Genomic DNA, 18135 nt, shown 5'->3' with positions numbered 1-18135 from the left:
GACTGACTTCACTACTAACCTGCTTACTGACTTTTTTTTTTTCCCTTAAGGTTTTAAGTACGTACTAACTTGCATACTGACTTATAGACTGCGTAAATTATGCTGTGTTCACACTTATACCGGTACGAAAGTGGTATAACTGTATCGATACAAAGTATACCGGTACAGTTTAGTGCATCTGTCCACACTAGCGAGAAATGTTTGCAGTTTTCTTTCACGGTAGTTGAAATGCGCGTGTGCGAAATGTTTCCGTGGTTACCGAGTAACTTCCTTCCGAGAATATGGCGGATGAAACAATGTGTGTGTGCTTTTTGTTGTCAATGTACAGTCTGTATTTCTGGTGGTCATTTATTCAGTCGAATCGTATAAAACGCGCGAGGCAGTTGAGAAAGAAAGAAAGAAAGAAAGAAAGAAAGAAAGAAAGAAAGAAAGAAAGAAAGAAAGAAAACGAATCTCACTTTCTCCCTCTTCCCTTCTCTTCCCCTCCCTTTTCCCCTTTTCTTCCTTTCTTCCTCCCTCCTTTTTCCCCTATTTCCTTGCTCCATGTAGCTCCACGGTCGTTTTGAGTCATTTTGACGTTTTATTTACAGCTGGAAAGCACGTGCGTATTGCCGGAAGACGTAGGAATGGTTCATTATAATAATAATAATAATAATTTCAACTTATATCGCGCCTTTCAAGAAACCCAAGGACGCTTTACAATTATAGACAAAGAAAATATAATAACAATAAAACATAAATAAATAAATGAATAAATAATAAAAAATAAAAGTAAAAAGTCGGGGTCAAGATGTAATTCCAGTGGTGTAGCAGCCACAGTCCCACCAAAAGGCGCACGAAAACGAGTCCCACATCTCCAGCACAGCCGCCGTGACGCCGTCAGCCACATCGCTCGAACACCACGCCATGGATCAACAAAGCGAGCACAGAAGCTCCGCCACGCAGAGCGCTGGTGTGTCCCAAACCGCCTGCACAGCCGCCGCGACACCACCGAGCAACATCGCTCAGAACATCACGCCAAGCATTAAAGCGCAGAGCGCTGGACAACCACGAATGTTAAATGAGCAGCGAGCTCACTGCAGTCCATAGCTGGGAGCACAGGCATCACCCACAGCGAACCAAGGCCTAGAGGGAACCAACGCCCAAAACTGGGTCCGGAGCTACACCACCACCGGCGGTCATTGCGCTTGTGCATTATATTTGTATCGATACAGAGCCGCTTCATCTGTCCACACTACAGCGAAGCGCTACAGTACCGATACTGTACCGGTACGAAACCCATGCATTTGTGGGTTCCGAACCGATACAGTTATACCGCTACAGTACCAGTATAGTTGCTAGTGTGGACAGGTGTTGCGGTATGAAAGTAGTTTCGTATCGGTACAAAATCCCTAGTGTGGACAGGGTAATAGTTACTGCCTTCTGACTGACTTACTCAGTCACTTGCGTACACTGACTTAGTTGCGCTCTGACTGGCTTTTTAAAGGACTTGCTGACTTATTTACTGACTGTCTTCCAGATTTATGGACCTGTATATGGACTCGCAAGTTTGTTTTTTAAACAGTCAGTGATTGACGTACTGACTAATTTCCAGACAGAATGACTTGCTTACTGACTGAGTAACTGAGTTTCCAACACACATGCCTACTGATTATACTCCCACTCCGAAGGAGAGGGTATACTGGTTTACCTCTATCCGTCCGTATTGCCGTATCTCTGTCTGTCCGAAACACCCTTTTTCTCAGCAACCACAAATCATAGCCACTTGGTACCAAACTTCAGCTTGGGGTTCTGTATCATGCGTACCGTTTTCAGGTTTGTCGCACATCGACTTCCTGTTTACCAACTGAATGTATTGACAAAACATGTAGCGTGGATTTACAAAATTTTCCTAACACTTTTCTCAGCAACTACAAATCACAACTGCTTGATATTTGGTAGCGACCTTCAGCTTGGGGATCTGTATCATGTGTACCGTTTTCAGGTCTGTCGCACATCGACTTCCTGTTTACCAACTGAATGTACTTATGAAACCATATAGTGTGGATTTACAAAATTTTCCTAGCACTTTTCTCAGCAACTACAAATCACAACGGCTTGATATTTGGTAGTGAGCTTCAGCTTGGGGTTCTATACCATATATGCCATTTTCAGGTCTGTCTCACATCGACTTCCTGTTTACCGACTGAATGTATTTACGAAACACACGGTGGATTTTGACACTATTTCAAGAAGCAAAATGCTATTTCAAAATGACAGTTTCCCAGGATGCTGTTTGAAATCCCTGAGGAGAACACGGCTCTTTACTTGCGTGTTTCAGGGTTCGTTATTTGTTGAAGTCAACATTCATAATAAGTGTCCTATTCCTTCGATGGCTTGCATTCTGATATAAGTGAGAGCGAGGGGGATACATAACTGAGCAGTAGCTCACAGCTGATCTTGTTTTTACCTCCGCCAAGGAGGTTATGTTTTCGGTAGCTTTGGTTTGTTGGTTTGTCTGTTAGCAACATTACGGAAAAAGTAATGAACGGATTGCTCTGAAATTTTTTTCCAGAGGTGTGACTGGGCACAAGTAACAATCCATTAAATTTTGGCGGTGATCCGGATCACCTTCTGGATCCCGGATTTTTTTAAAGGATTAATTTTTTCCCCATTGAAATGAATGGGCGTGCGACGCAAAAAACCAGATTTTTCCTTTTGTAGGCCAAACCGTAAGGTGTAAAGTCATGAAACTTGGTACACTGATAGAGGAGTGGACCCTGATTGATTTGATCAAGTTTCATGTTGGTACATCTCACGCTCTAGCGCCACCAACTGATCACAGTCTTACATGCGTTCATGCACATAACTTTTAATCCGTATGTCTGATTTTCATAAGTCTGGTGCCGTTGGAATCCTTGGAGCTAGACGATTCCAACGCACCCTATGATGACATTCTCCGCCTAATTAGATTTTCCGCCATTTTGAATTTTTTCCAAAGTGAAGCTAGAGTGACCCTGGCCACATGTTTTGTCCGATCATCACGAAACTTGGCACACATGATCTCCAGTCAATGCCTAATGAATGATATTCGTTTCGCTCTCATATGTCGAAGCGTTCGCCCGTGGCAGCCAATCAAAATCGATGGTGAAGCCACCAAACAGGAAGTGAGCTCATATCACAGAAACACTTTGATATATCAAGAGCATATTTAGTGGCATGACTTTGGACACCATCCAAACTACCCTCATCAAATATGGTGTCATTTGGCCACGAGGGGGCGTCACAATTAGCAAAAACGTATTTTGGCTCATATCTCAGAAACGCTTTGACCTATCAAGACCATATTTGTTGAGATGACTTTCGGCACCAGTTCATGTACCCTCATCAAATTTGGTGTCATTTAGCCACTAAGGGGCGCCACAATGAGCAAAAACGTGTTTTGGGTCATATCTCTTTATGGATTTAGAATTACATCTACATTTTCATGTTAGTGATGCTCTGAGATGTCCCTGTAAAGAACCTTGCCAGCCTGTCATCTCCGTATGAGAATCCACTTTTGCCGCTTTTCCACTACAAACGCGGCTGAGCCGTGCCGTGCTGAGTCGAGCTGAGCGGGGCTGTTGGAGTTGCATTTCGACTACAACCGCGCTGAACCGTGCTGGCTGGAAGTGGGTGGACTCATTGGGTGGAGTTAGCGAAAGTGGGTGGACGTCACGTGATGTCGTTAAGCGGCGCAAACAGTGACATCAGTGATCTTTTAAGCGGTAGTCTCACGACCCGGATAGTAAACAATAAACATGGAGGACATGGAGTCGTTAGTGTTGCTGGTCTTGGTGCTGTGGCTTGTTGTCACCGACAACGCCAACAGATACTGGCAAGAGCGTATAGATGAGGTGAGGCGTATAAGGCTTCAGAAATTCTCGTAATTCGTAATTATTCTTCTTCCGGGTTTGCGGTGTTTACAGATTCCAGCGTGCTCGTGGGGCGTGTGTGGGCATGTGAGGACACTCCTCCTCACCAATCAGTGCACAGGGGAGTGTCTGCCCACGCCCCCAGCCTCACTCGGCTCGCTTTGGCTCGCTTCAGCCCCACTCCAAAACGGTGCGAGTTTTAGGGGCTAAGCAGGGCTGAAGCGAGCCGAGTTGTGCTGTTTTTTGGTAGTCGAAACGCGAGCCGTGTCGGGCTGAAGTGAGCTGAAGCGAGCTGAAGTGAGCTGAAAAAGGGTAGTGGAAAAGGGCCACTTGTGTCTTGGCCAAACTTTCGCGTGTTGACACAAAACTTGTCATGTGGGCGTGCGGTCGCCTCTCTTGCCGGGTCGCCATGGCGGTGCACCTGAGCAAGCACACTTTAGCATTTTCTCCGGAAATGCATTCTAGTTATTATTATTACCTCCTCCAAGGAGGTTATGTTTTCGGTAGCGGTGGTTGGTTGGTTGGTTTGTTTGTTTGTTTGTCTGTTAGCAACATTACGGAAAAAGTAATAAACGGATTGCTCTGAAATTTTTTCCAGAGGTGTGACTGGGCACAAGTAACAATCCATTACATTTTTATGGATTGTTTTATGGATCACCTTCTGGATTTTTTTTTTAAAGGATTCTTGGCGAAGGTCTGCACTCTGAGTGCTTTTCTAGTTTTACCGTATATATACACTACTGTTCAAAAGTTTGGGGTCACTTTGAAATGTCCTTATTTTTGAAAGAAAAGCACTGTTCTTTTCAATGAAGATCACTTTAAACTAATCAGAAATCCACTCTATCCATTGCTAATGTGGTAAATGACTATTCTAGCTAAATTCTACTAAATGTCTGGTTTTTGGTGCAATATCTCCATAGGTGTATAGAGGCCCATTTCCAGCAACTCTCACTCCAGTGTTCTAATGGTACAATGTGTTTGCTCATTGCCTCAGAAGGCTAATGGATGATTAGAAAACCCTTGTACAATCATGTTAGCACAGCTGAAAACAGTTGAGCTCTTTAGAGAAGCTATAAAACTGACCTTCCTTTGAGCAGATTGAGTTTCTGGAGCATCACATTTGTGGGGTCGATTAAATGCTCAAAATGGCCAGAAAAATGTCTTGACTATATTTTCTATTCATTTTACAACTTATGGTGGTCAATAAAAGTGTGACTTTTCATGGAAAACACAAAATTGTCTGGGTGACCCCAAACTTTTGAACGGTAGTGTCTACTGATTCCTGCCTTTGTCAGTAAGGTGGTCTGTACTCAAGTGAGGCAGTATGTAAGTAAATCAGTAGGCATGCATGTTGGAAACGAAGTTACTCAGTCAATAAGCAAGTCATTATGTCTGGAAATTAGTCAGTACGACAATCACTGACTGTTTTTTTAAAAAAAAAAATGCTTCAGTCCATATGCATGTCCATAAATCTAGAAGACAGTCAGTAAGTAAGTAATTCTGTAAGTCAGTATGTCGGTCACTAAGGTGGCTTGTACATGACATACTGACTTCCAGAATTACTTATTTGCGTCTTTACTGTCTTCCTGATTTGACTTACCTACTTGTAGACCTAATGACTTGACTGACTTACAGACATATTTAGAGAATTACGAACATAGACTTTATTTACTGTCTGTATAAATGAGCCATTTTCATACTGTATGTGGAACTGAAATACCGATCAAATATGTTAGTGTAGCCTCAGCCTGGTCAGATTAACCCAATTCAATACTGTATTTGGGAATCAATCTCGTGTGCAGTATCGTTCTTGGATGTTGTATCTTGCTAAATCTTGGTGTTTACTGGGGCTGTCATTTGTTACCAGCAAACTTCTCACTTTGGCTTTCTTTCATGCAAACTTTAAGGTGGCTAGTTACAGGTTGTGAGTCACACTGAAAATCATTTTTATTTAAGTTTGCAATTACTTGAAGTGACTTAACGTGTACTTAGACCTTCCCTTCATTTGTCTTTGTTCCAGTCCACAGACTATCTCTCACACACACACACACACAAAATATAAAATTTACGTAATTATAGGGGTCGTGCTGATTGCCGAAAGGAGAAGGAAAAGGATGAGCGCGAGGAGGAAGAAGGTCAGATCAGGATTAATGACTTTAGAGGGGTGTGTGTGTGGTCAGCCTGATAAACTCATTAACGACACACGGCAGGCAAATGATTACTTGCGCTGGATGTCCGTTTCGCAGTGTTACAGGAAACAGCCTCAGGAAAAAAAAAGCTGAGCCAAGCAATCTTCAAAGATATCCTGCACTTAAAAAGAGCAATTTGAAGTTGGTCAGCACCTCTTGGATTGCGTCTTATGACTGTGCCGTCCTGTATAGGATTCTATTCAGTGAAAAGAAGCAGAAGAGCATTTCCTATTTGCATATTCTTGTGCTAGCTATATATATCTATAAAATACACACACAGAGTACTGTGCAAAAGTCTTAGGAAATGAAAGGTCTTGGGTAAAGAAATGCTGTAGACCAAAAATGGCTTAAAAATAATGAAATGAACTGTTTTCAACATTTAAAAAACAAAACTATAAACAACAATAAGCCATAATAAATGAGCAAAGTCAATATTTGGTGTGTCAACCCTTTGCTTAAAAAAAAAAGTCGTCTCAGGTACAATAAGTGCAGTTTTATGCGGAAATGAGCTGTAGGTTTTACTGAGCATCTTACAGAACCAGCCACAGTTCTTCTGGACACTTTGACCGTCATACTCGCGTCTTAATTTTGCACCAAAACCCAGTAATCTTCATTAGGTTTTCTTTTTTAATCTGAAATGTGGTCTCTTCTGTCATATGCTGCTCAGATACCAACTTTTTTTTTTCTTTTTTCTGTAACATTTAATTTTGTGCTGGAAAATGAACGTTTGGACTCTAAAATGCTTTTGTACTGACTCGATAGTGTAGAAGTCATAAAATAGAAATCTATAATAAAGTTTGTATGGGGGGGGAATAGGGTGCCTTAGGGCCTCTGCATGCTCTTGCGACAAGGCTTTCGCAGATAGCTTTTTGCAGACAGTTGTAATTTATCGTTGAGCGGGGAGTAATAGGCGTGCGCGATGTTATTCACCGCCACAACGCAAGGGGGCGCAAAGTCACGAAATCGCTAGGAGTAGTTGGTGGGTGTGGTTAGTGGAGTGTTTATCCTCCGGTTACTTATAATGACTAGAATTGGAGTCGTATAGATGTACCGGTACGTACTTCCTCACTTCCTCGATCAACTGCTCTTCGTGCTGCTCCATCTTCGCTCGTGTTTTTAAAAATGGCAGTAGTGAAAACAAACCAAACCGGGAAAGTAGGGAAGCAGAAGTGCGTGTAGCCTTTAAGGCCAATTTATGCTGACAACCCAGTCCTCGCAGATGGCGTCGCAGACGGCGTCTGCGTAGCCGCCCCCCCCCCCCCCCCCCCCCCCCCCCCCCCCCCTTCGCAGACGCTCTGGGCACACCTTCCAAAAATTGTGACCACCGCAGAAGCCTCGCAGACAAGAGGGCTCTGATTGGTCCACTCTACATGCACTTCCGCTTCCCTTCTTTCCCGGTTTGTTTTGTTTTCACTACCGCCATTTTTAAAAACACGAGCGAAGATGGAGCAGCACGAAGAGCAGTTGATCGAGGAAGTGAGGAAGTACGTACATCTATACGACTCCAGTTCTAGTCATTATAAGTAACCGGAGGATAAACACTCCAATAGCCACACCCACCAACTACTCCAAGCGATTTCGCGACTTCGCGCCCCCTTGCGTTGTGGCGGTGAATAACATCGCGCACGCCTATTACTCCCCGCTCAACGATAAATTACAACTGTCTGCGAAAAGCTATCTGCGAAAGCCTTGTCGCAAGAGCATGCAGAGGCCCTAAGGCTTTTGCACAGTACTGTGTGTATATATAATACACACGCATACGTGCGTTTGTCTCACTGTCCTTGTGAGGACCTTCCATTGACATTATTGGAGTTAATTAATGCTGTGCCTGCACCTAACCTTAACCTCAGTAATGAAAAGGAAAGTTTTGGCTCTTTTTTTTTAAATAAACACAACGGCAGCAATTTCCTTGGGAGGACCATCCAGATGTCTCCACAAGGTTGAAATTGTCAGATTTTACGATTCTTATGGGGACATTTGGTCCTCAGTAGTATATAAAACACACGCACACTATTATTCAAAGTTTCAATTATTTGTCATGGATTAAATTTCACCTTTAGGTATATACTTTGGTGTTGGCCTTGGTGTTTCCCTTTCAGGCTTGGCCTGTTCCCACTCTCTCCATCATGCTTCATTTGAAGGGCTGAAGGTGTCCATTTCCCTGAACCCAGTCTAACCCCAAATGATGACTCAAAAACAAGAATTACACAAACGCGTAGAATTTATAAGAAGGCAAACAGACAGATTAGCTTCTGCTGTAATGCAGTGATCCAGATATACACTTTTAGAACATATAAAAATGTTAAGGCTTCTATGTAGAACCTTAAAATAGGATTTCCATATCTATCCATCCATCCATCCATCTATCTATAGCCGAGGTCACAACCGGACGTACGATTTTTTGGCGTTTCCCAAATCGCTGCGTTTTTTTTGTTCGTGGAGAAAGACGCACGTTGGCCGTAAGTTTGTCTTGCAACCTGAAAAAACCGTAAACGCCCGTAGAGTTTGTTTGACATGACAAAGAACCTCTGCGGCCAGTCTACGGCTCGAAAATCAGCACGTCACACGCGCGCCCTCCGTGCGTTTCTTGCGTTTTTTGCACGTAGACCGGCCGTAGGACCACGTGCGGCCGGTTGTGACCGAGGCTTATCTTGAAGCTAACAACTGTTAATTATCCAATGATTCAGTGATTCATTAACTGTAGGACCCTTTAATCTACAAGTGCGCATGACTTCTGGATAACGCTTTGTGTACCCTTTACAGATACTTCTGAAGATGTAGGCTATACCCTTCCTTTCTTTTGTCCACACGGAATAGCATTTTCAGAAATGTCTCCTTTCACATAAAAACAAAAATAACTTTGAAAATCTGACATGAGCATGTTGTCCCAGCAATAGTATGGCAGAAACGGAGTTAAACATCTTGAGAATAATGTTAAGGGCATGTGTGTTGAGCAATCGAGAAGGTGAGGGAAAAAAAAAACCCTCCAGCGTACACCAAACATACTAAAACAAGTGTTGCCAGGCAAAACAAACCTCGCCTGGCAGCATTTATTTTATACCTATATGTTGATAATGGTAATATGTCTCAATCATCAGCTGTCAGGTTATAGTCCTATGAAAATCCATGACCTTGAGTTTGACATTTCAAAGTCATTCAAGGTCAGAGATCATGGTGCCAAATGAAAGCCCGTATGGCACTTCCTATAAGTTGATGATTGTAAATATCTGTCTACTGTCAACCGTTTTCAAGTAACAGCCCTCTGAAAAAGTGTGACCTTGAGTTTGACCTTTCAGGGTCACTCAAGTTCAAAGATCATGGTGCCAAATGAAAGGCCATATGGGAGTTCCTATATGCTCATAATAGTAAACATCTATCAACAACCGTTTTTGAGTTATAATGGAAGATGTTTTTTTTGACTAAAATATTGACCTTAACCTTCACCTTGACCCGCTTACCCCCAAAATTTAATCAGGTAATCGACAGACCATTGCTCACCTACCCTGAAAATTTGAAGTCAATCGGTGCAACCGTCAAGATGCTAGATTGTTAAGACACACACACAAGCAAACAAACAAATGAAAGTTTGAAAGAAAACTATGAGAGATACCCCATCATGTAGCAGATCAATGGAAGCAGAATTGAAAGATGAGCATTTTGGAATTGGTTTGAAGGTAAATATGATGAATATGAAGGAAGATATCGCGAAAAAAAATGATTTTGACCTTTTTGGTGACCTTGACCGGATGACCCTCAAAATGTTGGAGGTTCTATTTGAGACCACTGCCCATCTATCCTCAAAGTTTCATGAATATTGGTACAGCCGTTTTCCCATAATGTTGCTAACAAAGAAACAAAGAAACCCCACCGAAAAAATACCTCGCCCCTTGGTCGAGTCCGTCCCAGCCGAGGTTAAAAAAAAAAAGACACACTAGGATTCTAATGTGTGGACAGACAATGAGGGGGAACTACTGCTTAAAGGAGATATGCAGAACCATGGCCTCACTTTTTGTTTATAAATGCCTTGAGACCTCAAGAATGGCACAGGAATAGTTTTAAGCGTTAACAATAAATCTAATATCGTCATTTTTATGATTAAAATGATTCATATAGGTAGCGGTCTGAGTGAATGACCTTGACATCTGTGACGTCACCGCAGGAAGGCTGTCGGTCTCATCGCCATTTCCGCTATACTAAAACACAGAGCTGACAGCAACTTCCAGCTTCTATTTTGAGCCAATCTATCGCCATGCCACATAGATGTGTTGCTGGCGGGTGCAGCAACACGACAGAAGGTGGATTTTTGTTGCATTCATGGCCCAAGAATGTTCAAACTGCAAAGATTTGGACGCATTTTGCGAGAAGTTCATGGGCACATTGGGCACCTACGAAGTGATCTCTCCTCTGCTCTGCACATTTTACTGAAGACTCGTACGAGACCTCTGATCTGTTGAGGAGCGTTGGCTATAAGCCCGTATTGAAAGAGGGTGCAGTACCAACAATTAAAGGAAAAGAAAACTGTAAGAAAAGGAAAGTAAGTTCAGTTGCACCAGTTTTCCCGGAGTGTGAGCCGAGGGTTGTTGCTAAAACCCAGGACGGGACGGGACATATCGCTCGGGCAGTGACCTCCCCACGGTTGTTGCTAAAACCGGCGACATCCCATCCCGGGTTTTAGTAATTGCCTGAGCCGAGCAGTAATGGCGGAGTACTCTGTATGGTGAGAATGAGTGGAGCAGCCGTCTGATTTCTCCGCTGGATATTGCTGCCATCTCGCTCTTACGTGGAAGAAATGAATGAACGGAGAACCAAACACACAACTGAAAGTCAGATTGTTGAGCCTCAGGCAATTACTAAATTGAGGAGTATTCAGTATGGAGAAAATGGAGAATGATTGGACCAGCCGTCTGATTTCTCCGCTGGATATGCTTGTCTCAGCAGTAATATCTCGCCCTTAGGCCATCCACTTTTTATTTTTAGGTTCACGGATTTTTTTTTCAACATATTTCTGATCATGTCGGCCGAAATAAAAAATAAAAGTGTCCTTGTCGATTTTTTTCTTTCTTCTTTTCGCATGGCAAAATTTCAATGTCGGATTAAGATGATAAAATAATTTAAATTCAAGAGACTCCCTTTATATCCGATTATCATTTATGGCCCTATCATTATATCAGATGTATTTGTTTGAATAAAATGTGTGTTCACATAGGGCGGCACGGTGGTGTAGTGGTTAGCGCTGTCGCCTCACAGCAAGAAGGTCCTGGGTTCGAGCCCCGTGGCTGGCGAGGGCCTTTCTGTGCGGAGTTTGCATGTTCTCCCCGTGTCCGCGTGGGTTTCCTCCGGGTGCTCCGGTTTCCCCCACAGTCCAAAGACATGCAGGTTAGGTTAACTGGTGACTCTAAATTGACCGTAGGTGTGAATGTGAGTGTGAATGGTTGTCTGTGTCTATGTGTCAGCCCTGTGATGACCTGGCGACTTGTCCAGGGTGTACCCCGCCTTTCGCCCGTAGTCAGCTGGGATAGGCTCCAGCTTGCCTGCAACCCTGTAGAAGGATAAAGCAGCTAGAGATGAGATGAGATGGGTGTGTTCACATAATTCTGTATGGAAATAAAAAAATCAAAATCATCAGTTCATTCTATCTACAGGCAAGCTTGCATGCTACCAGCACAAAATAGAAATGCTACCATCACCAATACAAGAAAAAATGAACCTACCTGACCATATTGTCCAATTTCTGTTTTCCTACATATCAATATTCATCATGAATAGTATATTTAAATTTTTTTAAACGAACACCTTCAAAAAATGTTTCAACATTTCTTAAAATCTCACGGCACAGAGCAAGAGATATTTTGTACCACAGATACCTGTACTTGTCTGATCTCAAAAACATCGATTCACATACATCAGAGCAATTTTTGTATACACCATCAATTTATACCTGTACAAGTACCATACGTATGCTCATGAGGCTATCGCTAGCCATCAGCCACTTAAAGAAACTCTTGAAAAATATAATACAAATGAGCCAAAAATATATTTCTTCTTTTGATTTACTGTAATGTGGTTAATCAGTTTGAAATCCTAGTGCTAGCCTGGCATTCCCAATGACCATTCTTAAGAATGCGCAAACCCTAAGTAGGCACACAACACGTTTGTGTGTGTGTGTTCTAATATAAAACTGGACTAGCATTCCAGTACTTACTTCTCTGAAGGTGTGTGGTCACATGACCGTTGAGCTCTCATTAGCACATCGAGGGCTGATACCTTCGTGATACTCGGTTCGATAGGACTCTCTCCGGCACCTTCCGCTTCTAATTCTACAGTCAGATACCTGCAGCCAAAATCTCAAACTAACGTTACTGCAGGGATGTTCAGTAGGGTGCATCAGTTGCCCCCTAAAAATGAAAAGTTCCTCCGATCATGATGCATTTTTGTTTTTATGTTCCTTTTGGTAAGAAAACACACTGGGTGAAATATTTTGACAAAATTCAAAAGTTTAATGGTGGCACCAGGAGCTCAACGTTATGGAAAAAGCTGCTATTTTATGACTTTTATGACAACATTTCGATCACTTTTCATGAAACATTATGGCACCTTATAGAGTATACCAAATATCTTAGATCCACATTTTTAGTCCATATTCTAAATATATTATCAAGCACAGTTTGAGTTTTAGCTGTTCATTGAATCATTGTTCAACTACTTTTAAACAATACAGATGTATTATGAATCACATTAATGCTTCTCAATCCCTTGCAAAGGTTCTTAAAGGAACAGTCCACCGTACTTCCATAATGAAATATGCTCTTATCTGAATTGAGACGAGCTGCTCCGTGCCTCTCCGAGCTTTGCGCGACCTCCCAGTCAGTCAGACGCAGTCAGACGCGCTGTCACTCCTGTTAGCAATGTAGCTAGGCTCAGCATAGCCAATGGTATTTTTTGGGGCTGTAGTTAGATGCGACCAAACTCTTCCGTGTTTTTCCTGTTTACATAGGTTTATATGACCAGTGATATGAAACAAGTTCAGTTACACAAATTGAAATGTAGCGATTTTCTATGCTATGGAAAGTGCGCACTATAATGACAGGCGTACTAACACCTTCTGCGCGCTTCAACAGCGCATTGATATCTGAGCTCCGTATCAATGTGCTGCCGAAGCGCGCAGAAGGTGTTAGTACGCCTGTCATTATAGTGCGCACTTTCCATAGCATAGAAAATCGCTACGTTTCAATTTGTGTAACTGAACTTGTTTCATATCACTGGTCATATAAACCTATGTAAACAGGAAAAACGCGGAAGAGTTTGGTCGCATCTAACTACAGCCCCAAAAAATACCATTGGCCATGCTGAGCCTAGCTACATTGCTAACAAGAGTGACAGCGCGTCTGACGGACTGGGAGGTCGCGCAAAGCTCGGAGAGGTACGGGGCAGCTCGTCTCAATTCAGATAAGAGCATATTTCATTATGGAAGTACGGTGGACTGTTCCTTTAACATGATCTCTGGGTCACAAGAAATCAATAAATGGAGTCCAACATTGTGATTCAAACCTTACGCGAAAACATAAAATAAGCGTTTTTTGGCAAAAAAAATGAACCTCATGGTGCCACCATTTGACTTTTGAATATGGTCAAAATATTTTACAGGATGTCTTTATTGGTGAAAAGGAACACCCAAACAAAAATGCATCAGATTTTATGAAAGTGAGGGCAACTGATGCTCCCTAATGTTCAGCATGGCCCTGGTTAAATTGCTACCTTCTCTCTGTGAACCAAAGATCGTTTTGATCTTTTCATTGTTTATCTTCAACACTTGAGAGACGAAATCGCCCACGTTTTGGTCGGTGAGACAATTAAAAGATTTTTGTTTATCACATGTTATGCTTACACAGAGTTGAGTCGAAGGCTCAGAAGCCATGCTGTCAGCATCAGCCATGCTCAGCATGAGGTTTATACTGTCGTAAAGCGGTCGTAAATCACCCCGTAGAATTTACAACGTTCAAATCTAACATTCAAGTGAATATGCAATGTCGTAAATAGTTTTGTTTTCTGACTTGGCTGAAGTGGATATATACAACACAGGTTGTCGTTTGTATTTACGATTTTTCCTTTTTACTTGTGACAAATAGGATCTAGTACTGGGGATACAATGCTGTTACAAGAAAAATATGACCCAAAAATGTTGTCATTTCTTTTTGTACATTTCAGCGGTTCAAATAAAAATACACACAGACTTTTTATTTTTTCAGCCGGAGTATTTAATTGCCGTCGACGGATCCGTGATCTGAAAAATCTAAAATGAGTTTCCTTACGTGGAAGAAGCGAATGAACGGAGAACTGAATGAACAACTGAAAGTCAGATTGTTTTGAAACTATCGGCCACAAGGTCGGCCTTCAAGAGGAGAGAACACAGACGACTAAGCTCCGACTCTCATTTGGATACAAAACAACAAAAACACCACCACTCGTTTACCTGCATTTAGATTAATACAGTGCCTTGCAAAAGTATTCATACCCCTTGAACTTTTTCACATTTTTCCACCTTACAACCACGAACTTAAAAGTTTTTTATTGAGAGTTTATGTGATAGACCAACACAGAGTAGCACATAATTGTGAAGTGAAACGAAAATGATAAATGGTCTTCAAAATTTTAAACAAATAAAAATCTGAAAAATGTGGTGTGCATTAGTATTCAGCCCCCTGTCCTCTGATACCTCTAAATACAATCCAGTGCAGTCAGTTGCCTTTAGAAGTCATCTAATTAGTTAATAGAGTCCTACTGTGTGTAATTTACTCTCAGCATAAATACACTTGTTCTGTGAAGGCCTCAGTGGTTTGTTAGAGAACACTGAAGAACAAACAGCATCATGAAGACCAAAGAACTCACCAGACAGGTCAGGGATAAAGTTCTGGAGAAGTTTAAAGCAGGGTTAGGTTATAAAAAAATATCCCAAGCTCTGAACATCTCAAGAAGCACTGTTCAATCCATCATTCAAAAATGGAAAAATATGGCACAACTGCAAACCTACCAAGACATGGCCGTCCACCTAAATTGACAGAGCGAGCAAGGAGATCACTGGTCAGAGAAGCAGCCAAGAGGCCCATGATCACTCTGGAGGAGCTGCAGAAATCCACAGCTCAGGTGGGAGAATCTGTGCACAGGACAACTATAAGTCGTACACTCCACAAATCTGGCCTTTTTGGAAGAGTGGCAAGAAGAAAGCCATTGTTGAAAGACAGGCATAAGAAGCCATGTAGGGGACATGGCAAACATGTGGAAGAAGGTGCTTTGGTCAGATGAGACCAAAGTTGAACTTTTTGGCCTAACTGCAAAGCGCTATGTGTGGCAGAAAACTAACACTGCTCATCACCCTGCACACACCATCCCCACTGTGAAACATGGTGGTGGCAGCATCATGCTATAGGGATGCTTTTCTTCAGCAGGGACAGGGACGCTGGTCAGAGTTGATGGGAAGATGGATGGAGCTAAATACAGGGCAATCCTGGAAGAAAACCTGTTGGAGGCTGCAAAAGACTTGAGACTGAGAAGGAGATTCACCTTCCAGCAAGACAATGACCCTAAACATACAGCCAGAGCTACAATGGAATGGTTTAGATCAAAGAATATTCATGTGTTAGAATGGCCCAGTCAAAGTCCAGACCTAAATCCCATTGAGCATCTGTGGCAAGACTTGAAAACTGCTGTTCACGGACGCTCTCCATCCAATCTGGCCGAGCTTGAGCTATTTTGCAAAGAAGAATGGGCAAAAATTTCAGTGTCTAGATGTGCAAAGCTGGTAGAGACATATGGTACCACAAAAGACTTGCAGCTGTAATTGCAGCAAAAGGTGGCTCTACAAAGTATTGACGCAGGGGGGCTGAATACTAATGCACATCACATTTTTCAGATTTTTATTTGTTTAAAATTTTGAAGACCATTTATCATTTTCGTTTCACTTCACAATTATGTGCTACTCTGTGTTGGTCTATCACATAAAATCTCAATAAAAAACGTTTAAGTTCGTGGTTGTAAGGTGGAAAAATGTGAAAAAGTTCAAGGGGTATGAATACTTTTGCAAGGCACTGTACATGTAACTTGTATTGTGTGTTCAAGTTAGCGGTATAAGGTTATTTAATTTGCTTCAGAATGTGATTGTCTTAGTTCATCTGATTATTTAATTAGCCTTTTACGTTTTATCAGCGAAAATGCATGCATGTACATGTACGTTGCATAAATTATAACCCACAATCAATGAAGTCAAATCAGTCTTAGTTGAGCAAGTCGGTGACGGTATTTCTTACTTTCACCATAAATTTCTATTTATATGACTTTGGTCTGTAGCTGTAAAAGGCCTCGGCCTTAAAACCGGTTCCCGCTGTGACGTCACGCACTCAGGGCTGGCTGGCTCAGCGGGGCAACTCCAATGCCAACTTTGCGGTCGATTTTAACCCTCAAAAATATATATTTTTTAAAATTCCCATTTATACAGTATACAAGAGTCAAGGATGGAGATACTATCCACTCAGAAATGTATTTAAAAATAAAGGTTCTGCGAATCTGCTTTAAGGTTACGGTGTTTGTTTGGGTCTTCTTCGAAATGCCTGTTTGCAATATGGTTAAGACTGGTGGAGCGGTTTCTTCAGGAACAGAAAAAAATATAATATTCTGGCATCTCCACAAGTGACAAGTTAATTGCAAATACATTATTCCAAAGTAGAAACCTACTCAGTAGACACGATGAACGAAGTCTGCAAAGAAAAAATTCCATTCCGTTACATTACGGATGGGGCTTTGGTGTTTACGCCATGTCTGCAAGACACCTTGAACACATCTCCATCCTGATGGTGTCAGTCTGTCCTCTCAGTTGTCTTGCTTGTGAAAAAGTGCGAGTGGTGTTTCAGGGTCAGTGCTGTTAGTGCTCCAAGCTGTTCTGTTCACGTTTACATTAAGCCCTGTATTTTTCCTCTCCTGCTGGGTAATCTTGGACCATGCCGAGTACAGTAACCACTGACACGGGGAAGGCAGCGAGGGCAGAAAAAGGCTGAAAGTGAGAGTTGAAAGTAAACATGGTGAAAAGAGTTGGAGCAGGAGAGTGGGGAGTTTAAAGGCTGTGGAGCTGAGAGTCTGAGTGTGTTTACACCCGGGAGTGCAGAGAGGAAACAGAGTGTGTGTGCAGCTTTTGTTTGGTTTGCTTTGATGCAAGTGTATTTAAATTTAATGTCGTCTCTTTTCTGTGTGTGTGCGCAGCCTCACGAAGACCGTGGAGATTTCAGGAGAACACGGGCCTCTTGGGATACACGTAGTGCCCTATTGCTCCTCTCTCAGTGGAAGGTTAGTCTCTCTCTCTCTCTCTTTTTCTGTTTCCTTTATTTTTATTCCCTCCATCTCTTCCATTTCTTCACGTCTCCTATTATATAGTAATTTCACACTACAAAACACATGCTGCTTTCGGCTTACCCTCGAAGCAGGAAGTCGGCACTTGTGCAGTGCGTACGAGCTACAAAATGGGGAAAACCATGGACGGCTCCATTTTTTTTTTTTTTTGTTAGCAACGAACTAGCCAGCTAAGTGTGATGAATGATGTACGGTTACCAGTCAAAAGTTTGTACAACCCTATTCATTCATAGGCTTTTCTGTATTTTGATCATTTTTCTACATTGTAGAACAATACTGAAGACGACAAAACTATGAAATAACATTCGGAGCATGTATGGAATTATGTGGTAAACCAAAAAGTGTTAAACCAATATGTTTCATATTTTAGATTCTTGAAAGTATCCAGCGTTTACCTTGACGCTTTTCACACTACTGGCATTATCTTAACCAGCGTCATGGGGTAGTCACCTGGAATGCTTTTTCAATTAACACGTGCGCCTCGTCAAAAGTTAATTAGTGCAATTTCTTGCCGCCTGTAAATAGCTCTATTCCACAACTGTAGTAATCCATATTACAGGGGTGCTTGAAAGTTTGTGAACCCTTTCGGATTTTCTATATTTCTGCATAAATATGACCTAAAACAGCAACAGGTTTTCACACAAGTCCTAAAAGTAGAT

The 18135-nt window shown here is 42.0% G+C and overlaps 1 protein-coding gene across 6 annotated transcripts in view; it reads left to right on the top strand.

Annotated features, from left to right (window-relative positions):
* The window catches only part of pard3bb (par-3 family cell polarity regulator beta b), a 920021-nt gene that overhangs the window by 407703 nt on the left and 494183 nt on the right, over positions 1-18135 (top strand). For all 6 annotated transcript variants that reach the window (XM_060930186.1, XM_060930187.1, XM_060930184.1 and 3 more), the window contains exon 7: positions 17330-17413. In XM_060930186.1, the coding sequence (XP_060786169.1) occupies positions 17330-17413 (84 nt within the window). The remainder of the gene's footprint in view (positions 1-17329; positions 17414-18135) is intronic.

Source organism: Neoarius graeffei, chromosome 9 (genome assembly GCF_027579695.1).
Source record: "Neoarius graeffei isolate fNeoGra1 chromosome 9, fNeoGra1.pri, whole genome shotgun sequence".
In the NCBI taxonomy this organism is placed as follows: Eukaryota; Metazoa; Chordata; class Actinopteri; order Siluriformes; family Ariidae; genus Neoarius; species Neoarius graeffei.
This window is presented reverse-complemented; position numbering and strand designations above follow the sequence as displayed.